This window comes from Mobula hypostoma, chromosome 11 (assembly GCF_963921235.1).
Source record: "Mobula hypostoma chromosome 11, sMobHyp1.1, whole genome shotgun sequence".
Taxonomy (NCBI): Eukaryota; Metazoa; Chordata; class Chondrichthyes; order Myliobatiformes; family Myliobatidae; genus Mobula; species Mobula hypostoma.
In genome coordinates, this window is record NC_086107.1 from 52,804,592 (window position 1) to 52,828,437 (window position 23,846).

The 23,846-nt window shown below is 40.0% G+C and overlaps 1 protein-coding gene across 1 annotated transcript in view; it reads left to right on the plus strand.

The window, feature by feature from the left end:
• Positions 1-15,053: 15,053 nt before the first annotated feature.
• Positions 15,054-23,846, plus strand: part of LOC134353736 (acyl-CoA (8-3)-desaturase-like) — a 66,988-nt gene continuing 58,195 nt past the window's right edge. The window contains exon 1 of the mRNA XM_063062039.1: positions 15,054-15,408. Coding sequence (XP_062918109.1) covers positions 15,226-15,408 — 183 coding nt within the window. The 5' untranslated portion in view covers positions 15,054-15,225. The remainder of the gene's footprint in view (positions 15,409-23,846) is intronic.

Here is a 23,846-nt window from a genome sequence, read left to right on the forward strand (position 1 = left end):
TGGAGAGATTGTGGAGGCATTAACAATGATACTTGAAGAATCGATAGATTCTGGCATTGTAGCAGATGACTGGAAAACTGCAAATGTTACTCCGCTATTTAAGAAGGGTGGGAGGCAGCAGAAAGGAAACTATAGACCTGTTAGTCTGACATCAGTGGTTGGGAAGTTGTTGGAAACAATTGTTCGGGTTGAGATTACGGAGTACCCGGAGAAATATGACAAGATGGGCCAAAGCCTGCATGGTTTCCTGAAAGAAAAATCCTGCCTGACTAACCTACTGCAGTTTTTTGAGGAAATTACAAGCAGGGTAGACAAAGGAGATACAGTGGATGTGGTGTACTTGGATTTCCAGAAGGCCTTTTACAAAGTGTCACACATGAGGCTGCTTCGCAAGATAAGAGCCCATGGAATTACAGGTAAGTTACTAGCATGGGTGGAACATTGGTTGATCGGCAGAAAGCAGAGAGTGGGAATAAAGGGATCCTATTCTGGCTGGCTGCCAGTTACCAGTGGAGTTCCACAGTGGTTGGGGTTGGGACCGCTGCTTTTTACTATATATGTCAATGATTTGGACTATGGTATTAAGGGATTTGTGGCTAAATTTGCTGATGATACAAAGATAGGTGGAGCAGCGGGTAGTGTCGAGGAAACAGAGAGCCTGCAGAGAGACTAAGGTAGTTTAGGGGAATGGACAAAGAAGTGGCAAATGAAATACAATGTTGGAAAGTGTATGGTCATGCACTTTGGTGGAAGAAATAAATGGGCAGACTATTATTTAGATGGGGAGAGAATTCAAAATGCAGAGATGCAAAAGGACTTGGGAGTCCTGGTGCAGGATACCCTGAAGGTTAACCTCACGGTTGAGTCAGTGGTGAAGAAGCGAATGCAATGTTGGTATTCATTTCCAGAGGTATAGAATATAAGAGCAGAGATGTTTTGTTGAGGCTCTATAAGGCACTCATGAGACCACACTAGGAGTATTGTGTGCAGTTTTGGGCTCCTTATTTTAGAAAGGATATACTGATATTGGAGAAGGTTCTGAGAAGATTCACGAGAATGATTCCAGGAATGAAAGGATTACTGTATGAGGAACACCTGGTAGCTCCTGGGCTGTATTCCTTGGAGTTCAGGAGAATGAGGGGGAATCTTATTGAAATATTCCGAATGTCAAAAGGCCTGAACAGATTAGATATGGCAAAGTAATTTCCCATGGTAGGGAAGTCTAGGACAAGAGGGCATGACATCAGGATTGAAGGACGTCCATTTAGAACAGAGATGTAGAGAAATTACTTTAGTCGGAGTGTGGTATGTCTGGGAATTTGTTGCCACAAGTGGCTGTGGAGGCCAAGTCATTGGGTGCATTTAAGGCAGAGATAGATAGGCTCTTGATTAGCCAGGGCACCAAGGGGTATAGGGAGAAGGCAGGGGAGTGGGGATGACTGGAAGAATTAGATCAGCCCACGATTGAATGGCAGAGCAGACTCAATCAGCCGAATGGTTAAGACCACTCTGCCGATGATATTCTATGGTCTGAGTCAAAGTGGTAGGGCTTTGACTCATTCGGGCATCGGCGAGGTAAGTGGACTTCATTTTTTCCTTACATTTTTTGAGGTCTATGGCATTCAAGTTTGGCGACACAGCTCTATACAAGAAAACCAGGTATGATTTGTGGAGGGCTATTTCAAGAGCAAAGAAACAATTCCGAGTGAAGTTGTGGCACCATTGAATGTGTGTCAACTCATACAGGGTTTGCAAGACCCAGCAGCATGGATAGCAGTGATTCTTCACTCCTAGATGAGCTCAACGCCTTCTATGCTTACTTACTTTATACTTTATTGTCACCAAACAATTGATACTAGACCATACAATCATCACAGCGATATTTGATTCTGCGCTTCCCGCTCCCTGGATTACAAATTGATAGTAAATATTAAAAATTTAAATTATAGATCATAAATAGAAAGTAGAAAAATGGAAAGTAAGGTTGTGCAAAAAAACCGAGAGGCAGGTCTGGATATTTGGAGGGTACGGCCCAGATCTGGGTCAGGATCCATTCAGCAGTCTTATCACAGTTGGAAAGAAGCTGTTCCCAAATCTGGCCATACGAGTCTTCAAGCTCCTGAGCCTTCTCCCGGAGGGAAGAGGGACGAAAAGTGTGTTGGCTGGGTGGGTTGTGTCCAGAATAAACCCTGAATAAACCTACAGCTATGAGGATCCCTGCAGCACCCAGTGACCCTGTGATCTCTGCCTCGGAAGCCGATGTCAGGCTGTTGTTCGAGAGGGTGAACCGTCGCTAGGTGACAGGCCCTGATGGACTACCTGGTAAGGTTCTAAAAACCTGTGTCAACCATCTGGTGGGTGTGTTCAAAGACATTTTCCATCTCTCATTGCTACGGTCAGAAATTGCCACCTGCTTCAAAAGGACAACAATCATACCAGTGCCCAAGAAGAGCAGGGTGAGATGCTTTAATGATTTTCATACAATAGCACTCACATCTATGGTGATGAAGTGCTTTGAGAGGTTGGTTATGGCTAGAACCAACTCCTGCCTCAGTAGGACCTGGACCCACAGCAATTTGCCTCATGCCATAATAGGTCTACAGCAGATGCAATCTAATTGGCTCTCCACGCGACCTTGGATTACCTGGACAATATAAATACCTATGTCAAGATGCTGTTTTTTGACTACAGCTCAGCATTTAACACCATCATTCCTACAGTTCTGATTGAAAAGCTCCAAAAACTGGGCCTCTGTACCTCCCTCTGCAACTGGATAATTGATTTCCTAACCAGAAGTCCACATTCTTTGCGGATTGGAAATAACTTCTCCACCTCGCTGACCATCAACACTGCTTATCACACTGCTCTACTCTCTCTGCACGCATTACTGTGTTGCTAGACACAGTTCAAATGCCATCTCTGAGTTTGCTTACGATACAACCATTGTTGGCAGAACCTCGGGTGAAGATGAGAGGCTGTACAGGAGCGAGATATACCAACTAGTTGAGTGGTGTCGCAGCAACAACCTTGCACCCAATGTCAGTCAGACCAAAGAAATGACCAAAGGTACTAGTGCTACAAAGTTAACATATTTCACATCATATGCTGGTGATACGAAACCTGATTCTAATTTTGATTATAAGATTTGTCATGTATTTCTCACGGTATGTGGTGGCTCATCCCCACTTACAGGCAGAAAGTGGTACAGCAGTTAACCTAATGGTTTATTACCTTTCTCAATTTCCATTGGCTAAGTATTAGCACAATACTAATGTGTCATAATTGTGTTAATTATATTGCCTATTAACCAGTTTATTTCAATCTAAGTAATTTCTCTTATCTCGATTATAAAAGTGATGTGTTTTTCACATGCACCATCATTATTCTTCTTGTTTTCACACTCTTAGCCATTCATTTACCTCTCAGCATCCTTCCTCAGTTCTTTATTTAGTTTACTTCATATTTGTGTGTTTGTTTGTACAAACAAACAAAAATAAACATCATTAGAATTAAGACTGCTCATCATTCCTGACTCCCGGAAGAACCCCAAGTATCAGAAAATAAACAGAGATCCAGCAGGGATTACAGGCTTAATTTAAGAAATAAATTACTTATTATAAGCATTTGAGCCTCCGTGCCTCATAATTGGCTACAACGATCATGTAATCACCTCACCTCTTGCTGACACACCGTCCTCTTAGACTTTGCTTGAATCACGTTAGCTAGTTCAATTCTCATACTCTAATCACACTGTAACATATTTCATGTAAATTAGGGTATGGCATTCAATGGAGTAAAGTTCAGAATCTGCTCTTTCAAATGGTCTTGCCCACATTTCTCTAGCCCCCAGCCCAACCGAGATATCACTAATCAACTTTATATACCTTTAGGCAGAGAGTCAGGTTTTGCCTGAGCTATAATGATGTCATAACTTTCCCTTTCATTAATCGCAGCGCTTGAGTTTGGACTTAAACAACAAGTGATTGGTTGTGGTCGTTAATCCATAATGAAAGTGGATTAGCAGAGGCAGACCAAACAAAAAGACATATAGACAGTATAGTGTGGAGTATCTGAAATATAGATTTACACCAGCACCAAGCAACCAACAACAGCCAATAGATGTGGCCTTTTATATATTGGTGAGACCCGACGCAGACTGGGAGACCGCTTTGCTGAACATCTACGCTCTGTCCGCCAGAGAAAGCAGGATCTCCCAGTGGCCACACATTTTAATTCCACATCTCATTCCCATTCTGACATGTCTATCCATGGCCTCCTCTACTGTAAAGATGAAGCCACACTCAGGTTGGAGGAACAACACCTTATATTCCGTCTGGGTAGCCTCCAACCTGATGGCATGAACATCGACTTCTCTAACTTCCGCTAAGGCCCCACCTCCCCCTCGTACCCCATCTGTTACTTATTTTTATGCACACATTCTTTCTCTCACTCTCCTTTTTCTCCCTCTGTCCCTCTGAATATACCTCTTGCCCATCCTCTGGGTCACCCCCCTCCTTGTCTTTCTTCCCGGACCTCCTGTCCCATGATCCTCTCGTATCCCCTTTTGCCTATCACCTGTCCAGCTCTTGGCTCCATCCCTACCCCTCCTGTCTTCTCCTATCATTTTGGATCTCCCCCTCCCCCTCCAACTTTCAAATCCCTTACTCACTCTTCCTTCAGTTAGTCCTGACGAAGGGTCTCGGCCTGAAACGTCGACTGCACCTCTTCCTACAGATGCTGCCTGGCCTGCTGCGTTCACCAGCAACTTTGATGTGTGTTGCTTGAATTTCCAGCATCTGCAGAATTCCTGTTGTTTACAACAAAACAGTGATGCTTTGCGTGCTTTGTACAACATTTCATTGCTTATTGCTACACCGGGAGAGCACCCTGCAATTGGGGAAGAACTGACTCTGCCAGCAGTAGGGGAGGTTCTGAGTACGGTTTTGCATAAGTCACCAGACCAAATAATTAAAGCGATTCCACTCAGTGACAACTCTGTTCAAAGTCTGAGAATGTGGAAGACACATTGTGCAACATACTAAGGACAACAGAATTTCTCTGCAGTTGAATGAGTCAAATTTGCCAGGCAATGAATCATTGCTTCTTCGTTATGTTTTCTTCATAAAAGATGAAAGCATGGTTCAAGAGTTGTCTTTGCAAGGAGACTAGAAACAGATACAGGACTGGGGGGGGGGCGGGGTTCAATATTTCAAATTGTTGAGCACTTTTTCAAAGAGAAGGACATTCAACAACATTCCTGTTTGTGCACCAGTTGAAACACCATCAATGACAGGACACCACAGGGTTATTACTTTCTTGGAAAAAGCTGTACCTAACATATTTACTAATCAGTGTGTAATTCACAGACAACATCTTATAAGCAATTATCTACACAAATCATTATCACAGTTATCACAGTGGTAAATAAAACCAAGAACCGTGCCCTCAATTCTCAACTATTTTGAGAGCTTTGTATTGAGAATGATGAACAGTTTGAATGCTTGCTATTGCACACAGAAGTCAGATGGCTCTCAAAAGGAAACTGCCTGAAACACTTTTATGCACTTTTTGAAACTGTGATAAAATTCTTTGAAGACTTGTATGCTTCATTCAGTAATCAACTGAAGAATATTAGGCATTATATTGCTTATTTGTCAGAATTGTTCAAAACATTTAATAAAATAAATCTTCACTTGCAAGGAAATGATGTGAATCTTATCAGAGTCAAACCAGTCATCTCCACATTTCTGTCCAAGTTAACTATTTAAGTGCAGCATTGGCCATCGTGAGCTTTTCCAATTTCTGAGCCTCTCTGAGTTGAAAGAGAAAGAAAGAATATCAGTTGATGATCTTCAGGCATACTGTGCCCACCTGGAGCTGTATAAAGACATGTCCAACCGATTTAAGGATCTTCTCTTGATCCAAATTCCAGATTGGGTAATAAATCCATTCCTGAACACTTGTAATGAGGAATTAACAGGAAGGACAGAGGAAGAACTGATCTCGCTACAAAATTACTTTAAGCTGAAGCTGAGGTTCAAATAATAATTTCAAGTCTTTTGATTGCAGATAGAAATCTCTAAACGCTATCCTGCACTGTGGAAAAATGTCAAGATGTTCTTTATTGCCTTTACAACATCATATTTAGCAGAGCGCGGTTTCAGATCAGTTGCCCAACTTCTTTCAAAGCAAGGAAACAGACTGCAAATTACTGAACGTGGGGATCTGAGACTACTTCTGAGAGACATTCTGCTTGATGTTGAGAAGCTGGTATCACTGCACCAAGCCCATCCATCTCATTGAAAGGTGAAAAGCAATGAAGTAGTTGCACCACTAATATATGCTCTAAAATTCTTGATGAAAATTGTTTTACTGTAATTAAACAAATAATTTTATTTGTAGCTTTAAATAGATTTGATTTATTTTGTAATTATTTGTCACTGCTTTGATTTGCAGTTCCTATTTTCTTTTACTGTGCACCATAAATCAAAATTCTTTATAATTTTTATATAATGGCCGGAGAGAGATGTGGTTTGGAAGTCAAGGGAACCACTGCCCTATCACTACTGTACTCCTCTTCTTCACCCTTCTCTTCTGAGCCACTGATCCCAACTCAGTGCCAGAAATTCGGTCTCTGACACAGATCCTACTGGCTGTTGATGGAGTAGCAGCGCTTTTATAGGTGCTCCTACTCTTTTTAATTTACTGCTTCCAACTTGTTTTGAAAACTTACTTTTAAATGCAATACTGCTTTATGATGAGTTGAGCTAAAGCTACTAAAAAAGAAGAGGACCCTCCGGTAACTTGGGAATCTATTATGGTGACGTTTCGGCATCATAAAAATGAACTTTCGGAGGAGTTACAGCAACTCAGCGCTGAATTTAAACGGATGGATGGAAAATTGGATGCTATTCAAAAAACTTTAACTGAACACAATAAACGGATAAAAGAGAACGAAGACATTTTGACGACATTAGACTCTAAGATTGACAACCTGGAACAGATCTGTGATAAACAGTTAAAGGTTAATGAATTATTAAGACAGAAGATTATCAACTTAGAAAATAGAAACAGAAGAAATAATCTACGTTTTCTGGGTTTTAAAGAGTCATTGGAAGGCAATCAGCTTTCGGAATTTTTTGCAAACTTTTTGGCTAATTTATTTCCGAATATTTTAAAATCTCCAACTAAAATAGATCGAGCTCACAGATCGCCTGTACCAAGACCTCCTCTGGGAGGACAACACCACTCAGTGATAATTTGTCTTCATGACTTTCAAACAAAGGAACTTTTAATTCGTGAATCTCGTCGGAAAGGTATGATTGATTATGAAGACCAGAAGTTCAGAATTGTGGAAGGTTTTTCACCCGAGGTGTTTAATGCTTCATGTTTAAAAAAGTCATGTCTGAGCTGTATAATGAAGGTTTTAAACCCTCTTTTCGTTACCCTGCTCGTCTTAGAATCGCTCGACCGAAGAGGTGCAGGATTTCTTGAACCCGAATCTATTTCAGAAGTTTAACTGTTCAATAACTCTTTACACAAATTTATGTTGCGTCTGCTTGATGGATCCTTTTTTTAGAATCAGTAGTTTAACTGTTCATTACTTTCTCTTATGAACAATTTTTTTTTACTTTTGATATACCTTCGTATCTAAATTTTTTGTACTTTTATTTCCTTGTTTAGAAAATTAAGGATTTAATATTAGTAAGTTTTCTTTGAGTTAATACTTTCTACGTTAATGTATGTTGAGCGTTCATATTTCTTTCTAATTTTTTATACTATAATTTTTTATGAGTTTTTTAATATGTTTGATTTTCCTCTGTTTTTCTGTTGTGTCTTGTTGGAATGCACTTTTGCCTTGAAAATTTTTCTTTTGGAGCTCAGCCAGTAAATTGTTTTGGGAGGGATGGTAGGTTTAGCTGTCAGCTGACCTTTGGTCGATTTTCCCTCTTTGGGCGGGGGGTGGGTGTGGTTTTCTTTTTTCTATCAGCTGTTTGGTTCTCTTAGCTTCATTTGTTGCTTGGTTATTTTTTCTTAAAGCTCATTGTTTGGATTTAATATATATTCCAGCGGTTCTTATTCAAACATCTCCTTTAAGCAATATTTAAAATGGACCATATTTTAATTTACTTAGTTTTAGTGTGAAAGGATTAAACCGTCCTATGAAATGTAATAAGTTATTTAATTATATTAAGAAATTGAATGTCTCAATTACATTTTTTACAAGAAGCACATGTTCATAAATGTGATAATTTACATCTTTTCAGCCATTGGAAGGGTTTATCCTTCCATTCCTCCTTTCAGGCTAAGGCAAGAGGTGTTTCGATTCTTATAGACAATTCAGTTTCTTTCATTCAACATAATGTAGTGACTGATACCAATGGGTGTTTTGTTATAGTCTCAGAGAAATTAGATAATAAATTAATGGTTTTTGCTAATTTGCATGCCCCAAATATAGTTGATCTAGGCTTTTTTGAATGTTTTTTTTTCGCTTTTACCAGATTTGAGTTTATATTCTTTGGTTTTACGAGGAGACTTCAACTTTTGTTTAGATCCTGTTTTATATCATTCTTCTTCTAAACAATTGACATGTAGTAGATCTGTTGATGTTTGGCACTTCTGGCATCCAACAGATAGAGCGTACTCGTTTTTTTTCTCAAGTTCATCATATGTATTCCAGGCTTGATTTTTTTTTTTGTTGATAGCCAATTGATTCCATTAGTTCGATCCTGTGACTATAAAGAAATAGCTGTTTCAGATCATGCTCCTGTGTTTTGATCTTTAAATCTTCTGGGTGTCTCCAGGATAAACAGATTCTGGTGTTTTAATCCAACTCTGTTACATGATAAGGATTTTTTTTAATTTTTGGAGAGAAAAATTATTCTCATTTTGGAAGAGAATACACTAGAAGAGACTTCTAGTCCTATTTTATGGGATGCTTTTAAGGCTTATATTAGAGGACAAATTATTTCTTTTACCGCAAGTGTTAAGAAAAAAGCTAATAAGGATAGAATTGAATTAGTCAATCAGTTGAAACAATTAGACCAAAAATATGTTTTGGTTCCAGATCCTGCTTTATGTAAAATTGTGTTGAAATTAAAACTAAATATGATCTGCTTTTAACTTATCCAATTGAAACTCAACTTTTAAAAGATAAAAGTCAGTTTTACGTTCATAGAGATAAAACGGGTAAACTATTGGCTAACCATTTAAAGACCTTTATAGTTAAAAGCCAAATTAAAGAAATTTGTAAAGCTAAACGTGATAAAACATCTGATCATTTAGAAATAAATGCTACTTTTAGAGAATTCTATTCTAAACTTTATAGTTCTGATCCTCCTAAAGATAATACTGTAATGAATAATTTCTTAGATCAATTAAACATTCCTACACTTTCTGATGATAATCGAAAATTGCTGGATCAACCCATTTCTTAAGAGGAAATTGCTGAGGTTGTTTACTCTTTGCACTTGGGGAAGACACCAGGTCCTGATGGATTTTCTGGAGAGTTTTATAAGGCTTTTTCCTCTTTGCGTATACCTCACTTATACTCAGTCCTTTTGGACTTTTTAAAATTAGGTAGGTTGCCACAATCTTTTTCTGAAGCCTCTACTTCGCTTATTCTTAAAAAGAATAAGGATCCAACTGAATGTTCTTCTTATAGACCAATTTCCTTACTTAATGTTGATACTAAAATTTTATCTAAACGTTTGGCTTGTAGGATTGAAAATATTTTGCCATCTATTATTTCTGATGATCAGACTGGATTTATCAAAAATCGATACTCTCACTTTAATATTCATCATTTATTGAATGTTATTTATTCTCCTTCTAAAGAGATATCGGAATGTATGATATCCTTAGTTGCTGAGAAAGCCTTTGATCGGGTTGAATGGAATTATTTATTTAAAGCTTCAGAAAAATTTAACTTTGGTCCCGATTTTATTCAATGGATTAAATTACTTTATCTGTCTCTCTCCGCTCAGGTTCTTACTAACTCTCAGAATTCTAAACCATTTAAACTTCGACGTGGAACCAGACAAGGTTGTCCTTTGAGACCTTTGCCTTTTGATTTGGTCTTAGAACCTTTAACTATTGCTTTCCAGGAATCTAATGATATCACTGGTATTTTAAGGAGGGGTATTACTCACAAAATGTCACTTTATGCTGATGACCTTTTGCTCTACATTTCTAATGTGGAGTCTTCTTTACCTTCCATACTTTCTTTACTTTCCTGCTTTAGTCAGTTTTTAGGATATAAACTTAACTTTCTTAAGAGTGAACTTTTTCCTTTGAATAATTTGGTATTAGTTAACACTAACCTTCCTTTTAAAATGGTAAGAAATCAGTTTACTTACTTGGGCGTAACAATTACTCAGAATTATAAATTCCTTTTTAAAGGCAATTTTTTTACACTTCTGAATTATGTTAAGAAGGCACTATCAAATTGGTCACCCCTCTCTTTATCATTGATTGGCCGAATTAATTCTATTAAAATGAATATTTTGCCTAAATTTTTATATTTATTTCAGGTCATACCTGTTTTTATTCCTTTTTTTCATTCTCTGGATTCTATTATATCTTCGTATGTATGGAAAAATAAAATTGCTCGATTAAATAAAGTTCATCTTCAAAAAGCTAAAAAGAATGGAGGTTTAGCTTTACCCAGTTTTAGGTTTTATTACTAGGCAGTCAATATACGGAATCTTATGTTTTGGTTATATTATATTAATCGAGAGGACTGTCCGGTCTGGGTTTCTTTAAAAGCTAATTCTGTTAATAAATTTTCTATCATTTCTCTTCTCCGATCCTCGATTCCTTTATCTTTAAGTAATTTAACTGATAATTTTGTAGTTAAACACACCCTGAGGATTTGGGTGCAATTTAGAAAATATTTTGTTTTATTGAGTTTTTCACTTTCAAATCCCAGTTTTTCTAACTATCTTTTTAAACCTTCTACAACTGATGTTGTTTTTAAAGAGTGGAATAGATTGGATATAAAACGTTTTCAGGATTTGTTTGTTGGAGATAGTCTCTCTTCATTTGATCAATTGTCAGCTAAGTATAGCTTACCCAAAACCCACTTCTTTTGATATCGTCACCGAGGAAGACATTAGAAGGGCCTTCCTGAAGACAAATCCAAGGAAGACGATGGGCCCAGATGGCGTCCCAGGACGGGTTCTCCGGGCCTGTGCAAGCGAGCTAGCTGGAGTGTTTGCTGACATCTTCAACTGCTCCTTGCTTCAGTCTAAGATCCCCTCGTGTCTTAAGAAGGCAACGATAATCCCAGTGCTGAAGAAGAGCAAGGTGGCATGCCTGAATGACTATCGACCTGTGGCTCTGACATCAATTGCTATGAAGTGCTTCGAGAGATTGGTTTTGGCACACATCAACCATAGCCTACTGGTCAACCTTGACGCTTTGCAATTCACCTACCAGAGCAACAGGTCAATGGCAGATGCCATCTCTCTGGCCCTACATTCCTCCTTAGAACACCTGGGGAATAAAGACGCATAAGTAAGGCTCCTTTTCATTGACTACAGCTCTGCCTTTAATGCCATCATTCCAAATAAACTGATTCCTAAGCTCCGGAACCTGGGCCTTAGCACTCAGATTTGCAACTGGATCTTCAACTTCCTCACAGACAGGACCCAGGCTGTAAAAATAGGGGACAAGCTCTCCTCTACAATCACTCTGAGCACCGGTGCCCCACAAGGCTGTGTACTCAGCCCCCTGCTGTACTCACTGTTCACCCATGATTGTGTAGCCAAGTTTCCATCAAGCTCAATATATAAGTTTGCTGATGACACAACAATTGTAGGCCGTATCTCAGGTAATGATGAGTTTGAGTACAGAGAGGAAATTAAGAACTTGTTGGCATGGTGCAAAGACAATAACCTATCCCTCAACGTCAGCAAGACGAAGGAATTGGTTGTTGACTTCAGAAGGAGTAGCGGACCGCACGACCCAATTTACATCGGTGGTGCACAAGTGGAACAGGTCAAAAGCTTTCAGTTTTTCGGGGTCAATATCAGAAATGACCTGACTTGGTCCAACCAAGCGGAGTTCACTGCCAAGAAGGCCCACCAGCGCCTTTACTTCCTGAGAAAACTAAAGAAGTGTGTCCTGTCCCCTAAAACCCTCACTAATTTTTATAGATGCACCGTAGAAAGCATTCTTCTAGGGTGCATCACATCCTGGTATGGAGGTTGTCCTGTCGAAGACTGAAAGAAGCTGCAAAAGATCGTGGACACGGCGCAGCACATCACACAAACCAATCTTCCGTCCTTGGACTCACTTTACACCACACGCTGCTGTGCTGTCAGGATAATCAAGGACACGACCCACCCAGCCAACAGACTTTTTGTCCCTCTTCCCTCTGGGAGAAGGCTCAGGAGCTTGAAGACTCGTACGGCCAGATTTGGGAACAGCTTCTTTCCAACTGTGATAAGACTGCTGAACAGATCCTGACCTGGATCTGGGCTATACCCTCCAAATATCCGGACCTGCCTCTCGGTTTTTTTGCACTACCTTACTTTCCATTTTTCTATTTTCTATTCATGATTTATAATCTAAATTTTTATATTTACTACTTTTTACTATTTTTCAATATTTTTAATATTTAATATTTGTAATCCAGGGAGCAGGAAGCGCAGAATCAAATATCACTGTGGTGATTGTACATTCTAGTATCAATTGTTTGGCGACAATAAAGTATAAATTATATACAAATTAGAGATTTTTTTGCGATCTCAAGCACATACATTTCCTAAAAGTCCAGATAAGAATTTACTTGATACAATTTTTAACTTGAAACTCTTCCATAATGGATCAATATCTAATAGTTATGGTATGTTGTTGGGAATGAGAAGTATTCCTTTAAATAAAATTAAAAATCTCTGGGAACAAGATTTACAGATTCCAATTTCTGAGGATACTTGGAATGAAATTTTTAAATTGCTATGTGCCCGTCATTCCCTTCTACAATTTAAAGTGGTTCAGAGGACCCACATGACTAAAGGTAAGCTCTCTTGCTTTTATTTGGATATATCTCCCTATTGTTATAGATGTAACAATGGAGAAGCTTCACTAATTCATATGTTTTGGAATTGTCCGAGTCTTGAAAAATATTAGAAGGAAGTATTTCAAACTTTTTCAGTGCTTTTTAAAGTAAAATTTAAACCTAATGCTTTGAGTGCCTTATTTGGTATCGTTGGAGGAAATGATATTATTTTGGAGACACATGATTTGCATATTTTGGCCTTTATGTCTCTTATAGCCAGGAGGGCATTGTTGCTGAAGTGGAAGGATGCCACTCCGCCTGCTCATACTCATTGGTTACATGACGTTATGTCATGCTTAAACTTAGAGAAGATTTGCTGTTCAATTTCTGAACCTAGACAAGATTTTTTAACATTGTGGCGACCTTTTTTGAATTATTTTCAAAATCTTTGATTTGCTATTAAGCACAGATGTTGGCTAACAATATGTTTTATTATATGATAAGGATTTTTTCTTTTTCTTTTTTTAACCAAACAGCTGGTTTTTTTTCTGGTGGTGGGTCTAGATTTTTTTTCTATAATAGAAGTATATATTTTCAATATTATGTTTAAACTTAATGTATATGGACATGGGATAATGAAACTATATTTGTGATTCCAATATATTGTAATCGATATATATTATATATCTTACTGTACTCTATTCTTTTATGTAAGAAATCAATAAAAATATTGAAAAAGAAGAAGAAATCCGGTCTCTGCGGCTTTCCCCTGGCAGGTCGAACCCCACCAACATTATCCAAAACGGTACTGTATACTTATTACTCAGGGAAACGAACGGCCACAGGGGTACTCTGCGCTATCGGCCTATCTCCTTTCCCTCTACTGACAGTCACCCAGCTACCTGCCTCCTGCAGCTTAGGAGTGTCTACCTTCCTGGTACTCCTATTTATCACCTCCTCATGCTCCAGTACGAGCGGAAGGTCATCCGGCTGCAGCTCCACTTCCCAAACACGTGTTGTAAAGTGCAGCAGCTGCTTATATTCGTTCCTTTTCAGAATGTCCTTTCAGCCTTCTTCTTTAGTCTATATGTTTACGGACACCCATCTGTGGTATCTTTCGTGATTTTTTGTCTTTCTAACATTTTGTATTTATATCTACTTTGCGTTCTCTATTTCGGCTACACAATGATCGTTTATAACCAGGCTGTTGTTCGTTCATATGCTTTCGGTTGGGACGATTTTCAGTTTTTCTTGTTTCCCTATTTGGCTTAAATGCTCCCATTCCGGTCGAGGTTTTGTTACAAGATGGGTGACGTATCTGAAGGCACAGACTTCTCCTTTAGACTAATCGATTCTAGATGAAGCATTCTGCTACGTTTGCGAATATAAGGAGTATTTGGTTTATAGGAATAGATCTCTCCTGCAAAGACCGTGAAAGACCTGCAACCAGACCCTTTCTCGTCTTTTTCATGAACAGTGCAGCCTGAATCGTCAGCGTACTCTTCTTCGCGGCACTTTTCGTCCCGCCCCCATTTTCTCGCAACCTGACTGAATGTAGCAAACAACACACATCAAAGTTGCTGGTGAACGCAGCAGGCCAGGCAGCATCTGCGGCGTTCACCAGCAACTTTGAAGTGTGTTGCTTGAATTTCCAGCACCTGCAGAATTCCTCGTGTGTGTGTGAATGTAGCAAATCTGATTTAACCCGGTAATAAAACTAGTTTCGTCAAACACCAGCGAAACAGGTCATTTCATTCATCCTCTGCCTCTTTGAGAAGATCTGATGTCCATTTAGCCGCCAATGAAAGGCAAGCTCGAAACCGCGTGAGAGTAGTTGATATTACTAGACCAATAGAAATTAAGAATTGAAGAATCTATCAACCAATAATACACGAAGTTTTTCAGATTAATCTTTGAACTATCCGCCAATAGGGAGCTGAATGAATGATTGATGGTTCCATTGACTAATCACCGTAGAAAGTGGCGGCGTGATGGAGAAACCATCCAATGGCAATTATCTTCGGCTTTCAGGGGCGGCAACTTGCCGTCTGCCGCTGGACGTGGTACTGAAGTTGGGAAGAAGGAGAGGGAGGAGGGAATGGTCGAAAATTCAAGCGGAAAGCTAAGAGATGAAGAGAAGAGCGTGAAGCCCGGGTCGGAGGTGAGGAGAGGCGTGCGGCACAGTCCAGTTGAAGTGAGTTACCGTCCGTCCTCCAAATATAATGGGCTCGAGTACAGATTGTGGTCGGCACCGATTCTTTACCTGGAATGAAGTGCAGAAACATTGCACCCGCAGCGACCGTTGGCTGGTGATTAACAGGAAAGTCTACGATATCAGCGAGTTCAGCAAAAAGCATCCAGGAGGCGCCCGAGTGATCGGGCACTACGCGGGGCAAGACGCGACGGTAAGAGTCGTCTCATTTCTGGGCAAGTCCCGAGTTGGGGTTATTCCATCATGAAAGAGAGAGTGATAGGGAGAGAAGGAAAAAAAAACAGCCAGTCACCACCGAGCAGCAGTAACAGTGTTGTTACAGACTGGGCTATGCTGAACTTGCAAGCAGGTTAACTTTTGTAATTTATTATCACAAAATATTGAGTGTGTATGTGTTCCAGGTTTAACAGTAAGATAGTGACAGTGAAATTACTTTGCCATTTGAAGCTCACCACCTTGCTGAATATTTCAGATATTAGTGTTTGATAATTCGAGTAAGATCACTAATGAACTTCCAGGGTAGCAACAACGGAAATCAGTAATCACTTCGAGTTTCATCCCATTGTTGATTGAAGGGATTTGATGATTAACATTCCCCGATGAATAACTGGAACAATTACAGCTCGACAGTTAATAGGATGGGCTAGTGGTTATTGTTACAGTATAGTTAAGTTGTTGTAGAGGTGAAGTGATTACAAATAAGAAGTGGAAGGTTAGTCAATAAAGAGTCCTTAGTGTCAATAATCAGAAAGATGATGGATTATAACAATAAGAGAGAAATTGCAAAATAACTGGAACTGAAAATCATTGATTGCAATCAAAAAAACTGGGTAGTTGATCAAATCACAATAAGCAATATCAACAGTTTGAAATGGGACCTGGTGTTTCAACAGAAATCACGAATGTTATGGACATTATAAGTTTCATCCAAGCAACTTCACCCGCGGCTTCAATCATGGCTTTCCCTCTACTAATTTCAGAGTGGAGAATTTCTGCTATTTGTATGATGTCCCAACACAACAAGTGAAGACACATATTCTTATATGCAACAAGGCATGGACTGATAAGCATTCAAATTGCACAAATATCAGTAATTGTCATTACCAGCAACTGAAATTGACCAGCTCCCTCTGATTTTTGACCAAAAGTTTCCCAACAAAAACATGGAGTGATGTGTCATAGGGAGATACAGAATGGAAACAGGCCAATGGTTTCCACCTGACTATTAGAACTCAGCACAGTACAGACCATTTGGTCCACAATATTGTGCGAACCTATTCGAATCTATTGCACAACCAATCTAATCCTTCCCTTCTATGTAGCTCATTTTTCCTACATCCATGTGCTTATCTAAGTGTTTCTTAAATGCCCTTATTTTATCAGCCTCTACCAACAGGGCATTCAGGCACCTGTCACTCTCTGTGTAAAAAAACACTAACATTTATCCAACAACTCCCCTAAGCTTTCCTCCACTCACCTTAAATGGATGTTCACTAGTATTGGCCATTGCCATTCTGAGGAAAAAGACATTAGCTGTCCACTCTATAATCTTATACACCTCTATCAAGTTGCCTCTCATCCTCCTTCACTTCAAAGAGAAAAGCACTAGCTAGCTCAACCTTTCTTCGTAAGACATGTTCTCTAATCCAGTCCTGCAGAAGGTTTTCGGTCCGAAATGTCAACTGTACTTTTGTCCATAGATGCTGCCTGGCCTGCTGAGTTCCTCCAGCTTTTTGTGTGTGCCGCTTGAATTTCCAGCATCTGCAGATTTTTTCTTGTTCTCTAATCCAGACAGTTTCCAGGTATATCTCCTCTGCACCCTCTCTAAAGCTTCCACGTTCTTCTTAAAATGAGGTGAGCAGAAATGAATGAAATACTTCACGTGTTGTCTAAGCAGACTTTTATAGACCTGCAACATTACCTCAAGACTATTGAACTTAATCCTGTGACAAGTGAAAGCTAAAATACCATAGACCTTCTTAACCACCCTAGCCACTTACATAGCAACCTTCAGGGAACTTTGGAAGTAGACTCCAAAATCCTCTGATCCTCAATATTACCAAGAATCCTGTTATTAACCTTGTACTCTGTCCTCAAGTTTAATTTTCCAAAGAGCATCACTTCACATTTTGCCAGACTGAACTCCATCTGTCAATTCTCTGTCCAGCTCTGCATTTTGTCTGTATTTAATTGTAACCTACAACAATATTCTACACAATCCACAACACCACCAATCTTCATGTCATCTGCAAACTTACTAACCTTTCCTTCCACTTCCTCATTCGTCATTTATAAAAGTCACAAAGAGAACGGATCCCAGAACATGGATCCCTGAAATGGATTCAGCAGTGGCTGGATGGGAAACGCCAGAGAGTAGAGGTGGATAACTGTGTGTCAGTTTGGAGGATGGTGTGTAGCGGTGTGCCTCAGGGATCTGTACTGGGTCCAATATTGTTTGTCATATATATTAATGATCTGGATGATGGGGTGCTAAATTGGATTAGTAAGTATGCAGATGATACTAAGATAGGTGGAGTTGTGGGTAATGAATTTAGACCAATTAGAAGAAAGGGCTGAAAGTTGGCAGATGGAGTTTAATGCTGATAAATGTGAGGTGCTACATTTTGGTAGGACTAATCAAAATAGGACATACATGGTAAATGGTAGGGCATTGAAGAATGCAGTAGAACAGAGGGATCTAGGAATAATGGTGCATAGTTCCCTGAAGGTGGAACCTCATGTGGATAGGGTGGTGAAGAAAGCTTTTGGTATGCTGGCCTTTTTAAATAGGAGCATTGAGTATAGGAGTTGGGATGTAACGTTGAAATTGTATAAGTTATTGGTAAGGCCAAATTTGGAGTATTGTGTACAGTTCTGCTCACCGAATTATAGGAAAGATGTCAATAAAATTGAGAGACTACAGAGGAGATTTACTAGAATGTTGCCTGGGTTTCACCTCCTAAGTTACAGAGGAAAGGTTGAACAAGTTGGGTCTTTATTCTTTGGAGCATAGAAGGTTGAGGGGGCACTTGATAGAGGTATTTAAAATTATGAGGGGTATAGATAGAGTTGACGTGGATATTCTTTTTCCATTGAGAGTGGGGGAGATTCAAACAAGAGGACATGAGTTGAGAGTTAAAGGGCAAAAGTTTAGGGGTAACATGAGGGGGAACTTCTTTACTCAGAGAGTGGTAGCTGTGTGGAACAAGCTTCCAGCAGAAGTGGTTGAGGCAGGTTTGGTGTTGTCATTTAAAGTTAAATTGGATAGCTATATGGACAGGAAAGGAATGGAGGGTTATGGGCTGAGTGCAGGTCGGTGGGACTAGGTGAGAGTCCCAGACTAGAAGGGCCGAGTTGGCCTGTTTCCATGCTGTAATTGTTATATGGTTAACAGATCCCTGTGGAACACCACTAGTCACTGATCTTAGGCAGATGCACTCCATATACTACCAGCCTTTGTCTTCTATGGGCAAGTCATTTCTGAATACAAGTTTCCATGTGTCCCATGCCTCGCGACTTTCTGGATGTCAGACACCATATTAAAATCTATATACACTACATCCTGTTTTATCACCTAGATTCATCTGTTCTAGCACCTCCTTGATAAACTCAATCAGGCTCCTGAGGCATGACCTAACCCTTGCAAAGTCATGCTGACTACCTCCAAATGCTTGTAAATACTATCTCCGAGAAACCTCTCCAATATCCCACTACTAACCTAAGACTCACCATTCTATAATTCCCAGGATTATCTCTATCATCTTTCTTAAAGAACAGAGCAACATTTGCCGTATTCCAATCTTCTGGTACTACTCCTGTGGCCAGGGAAGGTGCAAAGAGTGCCCCAGCAGTCTCTTCCCTTGCCTCCCGTAGTAACCTGGCACATGAGCCATCTCAAACAAGAGAAAATCTGCAGAGGCTGCAAATCCAAGCAACACACACAAAATGCTGGAGCAACTCAGCAGGCCAGGCAGCATCTATGGAAAGGAGTAAACAGTTGATGTTTAGGTCCAAGACCCGTCGACTGATTACTATTTTCCGTAGATGCTGACTAGATTGCTGAGTTCCTCCAGCATTTTGTGTGTGTTACGTGTACCATCTGGCTGAAGGGATTTATATATCATAATGTTTGTCAGAAGATTCAACACCACCTCTTTCTTAACCTCAACATGCTCCAATGCATTAGCCTGTTCTATGCTGACCTTGAATTCATCAAAGTCCCTCTCCCCGATGAACATTGAAGCAAAGTATTCCTTAAGGACTTCTCCAACCACTTCCTCTTTATCCCCGAGTGGTTCTGTCCTCACTCTAGTCATCCTCCTGTTCATCACGTACATGTAGAATGCCTTAGGGTTTTCCTGAATCCATTAGGCACCCATTTACCATACTTCCACCTTAATCCATTTTATTCTCTCTACATTCCCATCAACTCCCTGCAAATTCTACAACTACCTACAAATTAGAGGTTATTAACCTATCAACCCTTGGGTTTGTGGGACATGGGAGGAAAATGGAAATCTCCCTTAACCAGATCAACCTCATAAAGGGAACTGAGGGGTGCAATGTGACATGTCTCACTGAAACATGGAATTCACTTGTTTCATCTGACTATGCCACACAACCTGAGGGATTCTCAATTCACCAGATGGACCATACAGAGTACTTGGGCAAAGTTAGAAACAGAGGGGTTCAGCTTCCCGCGGTCCTTACATATGACATTGCTGGTGAGTTCCTGGTTACCCAGCCCGAAATATCTAACAGTGAAGTGCCATCCACATTAGTTGCCGTGAGAGCTCATTTCAGCTCTCATAGTGACGGTGTACATGTCAACCCAGACACACACGAAGCCTGCGCTCAATGAACTATGCTCTGTGGTCAACAGCCTTCGATTGGGTTGTCCTGAGGCCCTCTTCCTCGTTGCTGAAGCCAACCTTGAGTGTTACCAAAATTCTACAAGCACATCTCGTGTCCCGCCAGGGGCCTAAACACCCTCAATCATTGCTATACAACCATCAAAAATGTCTGTCGAGTCACCTACCTCCCCAACACACATCCACTCTTTGTTAAATCAGACCACGAGGCTATGCTCCTACTACCTGTATACAAACAGCAACTGAAACTTGAGGATCTAGTACAGACAGTCATAAAGTGCTAGTCTGAGGAAACAGATGAGGTTCTTTATTGACTGCTTTGAGTTGATACATTGATTCATGTCCAAAGACTTAGCTACCAGCCTAGATAAGCATGTCACTACCTTTACGGACTTTATCAGTAATTGTTTTGAAAACTATGTCCAAACGAGGACAATCTGGATGTTCCCAAGCTTGAAATTATGGATGAACTGGAAGATCCATCCCCTAATGAAGTCTAGGACTGCAGTGTTTAAATCAGTTGACTGATCTTCACAAGAAGTTGAGATGGGGCCTATATAAAGCTATCAGACATGCCAAGAACCAATACCAGTCTAAAATTGAGTCCTGACCGTTTGCCAGTTGTACAGGGCTTACATGCTATAACAGTCTACAACACGAAGTCAGGCAGCTTTGCTGACGACAGCACATCCCTTATTCTATGCACATTTTGAACAGAAGGGATTGGAATATCTCTAACCCCTGAACAGCCTCCAATTCTCCTGAACCTATAGCCACTGATGTGGATGTAAGATCAAACTTCTGGAAAGTGAACCCCGGGAAAGCATCAGGCCTGGATGGTATCCCTGGCTATGTCCTTAGATCCTGTGCCACTATTGCAGACGTAAAAATTGTCTAACAGAGAGTGAACCTTGAAAGATCATCTGATGCGGATGCTTGCAGACATTTTGAACCTCTCCCTGCTTCAATCTTGGGTTCCAATCTGCTTTAAGAAGACCACTAGCATCTTCATATTTAAGAAAAACAAGGTAACATGCCTTAATGACTACCTGCAGGTGGCTCTGACATCCATCATCATGAAGTGCTTTGATAAGGTGGTCATGACACACATTAACTCCAGTCTTCTAGACAACCTCAACCCATTTTAATTCACCTATTGCCAAAACAAGTCTACGGCAGATACCATTTCCAAGGCCCTACACATCTTTGCAATATCTGGACAGTAGAAATACCTACTTTAGACTACTGTATCCCACATGGCTGTGTCCTTAGACCCCGACTGAATGTATGGCCAAATTCTGCTTTAACTCCATATAGATTGATGATATCATTATAGTGGGCCATATCTCAAATAACAGGAAGAAGACAGAGAGCTTAGTAACATACTGTGATGACAACAGTCTTTCCCTCAATGTCAGTAAAACATAAGAGCTGGTCATTAAATTCAGGGAGGGTGCACATGCTCCTGTCTACATAAATGGTCCTGAGATCAAGAGGGTTGAGAACTTCAAGTTCCTAGAACATCAGTAATAGCCTATCCCTAGTCCATCCAGTGGATGCCAAGGCCAGGAAAGGTCACCAATGCCTCTACTTGCTCAGGAAGCTAAAGACATTTGGTATGTGCCCATCACTTTGAGTGAAACACATTTGAACTCCCCAAAATCCTTCCACCATCTACAAAGCACATCAGCAGTATATTGGCTAAACTCTATTCTTTCCTGGATGAGTGCAACTCCAACTGCACTGCAGAAGTTTTACATATCCTTGGTGGCACAGTGGTGTAACTGATAAAGCTCCTGCCTTTCAGCTCCAGTGAACTGAGTTCATTCCCAACCTCCAAAGCTGTCTGGGTGGAGTTTGCACATTCTCCCTGTGACCACATGGGTTTCCCCTCGGTGCTGTGATTCCCTCCCACATCTCAAAGATGTGTCAACTATAGTAAATTGTCCTAATGTTGTTGGCACTGTAAGTATGTTTTTACTTGCAAGTTCAGCTCAGCATCAACTTACAAATATCCTTCAGCATCCTGACTAGACTTGGTCATTGAAAATAAGAAATAACACGCAAGCGTAGACTATTTCACACATCAAGCCTGATCGTCCATTCAAACAGATAATTACTGATATAGTCTCAGCTCATGTTTCTTATAATCTTCAGCTTCCTATAGACCAAAAATCCATCTCGTTAACAACTCAGCCTCTAGAAATCTGATGTAGGGAAATCCAATGATCCACAACCCTCTACGAGAAGAAATTTCACCTCTTCTGTCTTAATAAGAACGCTTATTCTGAAAATATATTTCTGCTCTAGACTCCCCACAAGGAAAAAAAAAACACCCTCTCAAATTCTATCCTGTCAAGCATACTTAACAATGTTACATTTTAATAAGATTACCTCTCATTCTTCTAAACTCCAATGAATACAGCCCAACCAAATTAATCATTCGTTATACAATAACCTCTTCATTGTCAGATTAATGTGGTGAACTTTTCTTGAACTGGTCTCACTGCAGATGTAGCAACCTTGCTTGATAGAATTCCAAGTGTCGCTTTGCCAATAGTCTAGTACAATTGTAGAATTGCTTCCTTGTCTAATACATGCTCTATCATTCTATTTCATGATAGTTGCCAGTCAGGTCTCATTGTTTTCTTGCTTTTCTATTTCCCACTGATTTTTTATGTCATTTTTCATGGTCTCACACATTATCTTCTAACATATTTATTTGTCCCTTGTTATGTTTCATTTTACTCTCTATTATTTAATTGATGAATAATCGGAGCCAGTTGGTTCAGTTGGGGAGAACACAGAACATTATAGCAGAGAAAATTCCCCTTCGTTCACTATGTTGTGTTGACCTTTTAACCTACTCTAAGATAAATTTAAACCCTTCTCTCCCACAGAACCCTCTATTTTGCGATCATCAATGTGCCTATCTAAGAGTCTCTTAAATGTCCCAAATGTATCTTCCTCTACCAGCACATTCCATCACTCTCTCTGTGAGAAAATCTCTGACATTCCCCCTGTACTTTGCACAAATCACCTTAAAGTTATGCCCCTCAGATTAGCTATTTCTGCTCTGGATAAGAGTCTGGCTACCCACTTGATCTATGCCTCTTACATTCTTGTGCACATCTGTCACGTCATTTCACATCCTCACTTGATTATCTACTGTATCCTCATGGGACATGCATTTCAATGCAGGCTGCATCCTGGTAAATCTCTCCTGTATCCTCTCAAACCTTCCACATCATGCCCATAATAAGACAACCAAAACTGAATACAATATTCCAAGTGCAGTCCAACCAGAGTTTTATAGAGCTGTGGCTTTCAGTTCCCTTTTATGGCTATCAGTCTCCCTTTATGTAAAGGCAGCACTACATTTATGTCCTTGAATTTACGTGATTGCTTGGCTAGAATGTCTGCCAGCTTGTTTCCTTCAACCCCAACATGGGCAGGGACCTGCAAGATATTTGTGCACAAGCCTAGACCCTGCAACCTCAACAATCTGAAGTTTTAATAGATGTCAAAAATGACAACTAGTCAGAGCACAGAAATACATGATCAGGGCGTACTTCTTCAACCCATTCCAAGGCTAAAATGATAGCAACCATCTCAGATCAAAGTATCTGATAATTTTTTCTTAATAGTCACCTGAAACTTTGGAACATAAACCGAAACACCTGTATGACCTGTCACTGGATCTTTTGAGCCATCTGTGTAGATATACAAGAAGCCATAGTATCTGCCTTGCATATATTGC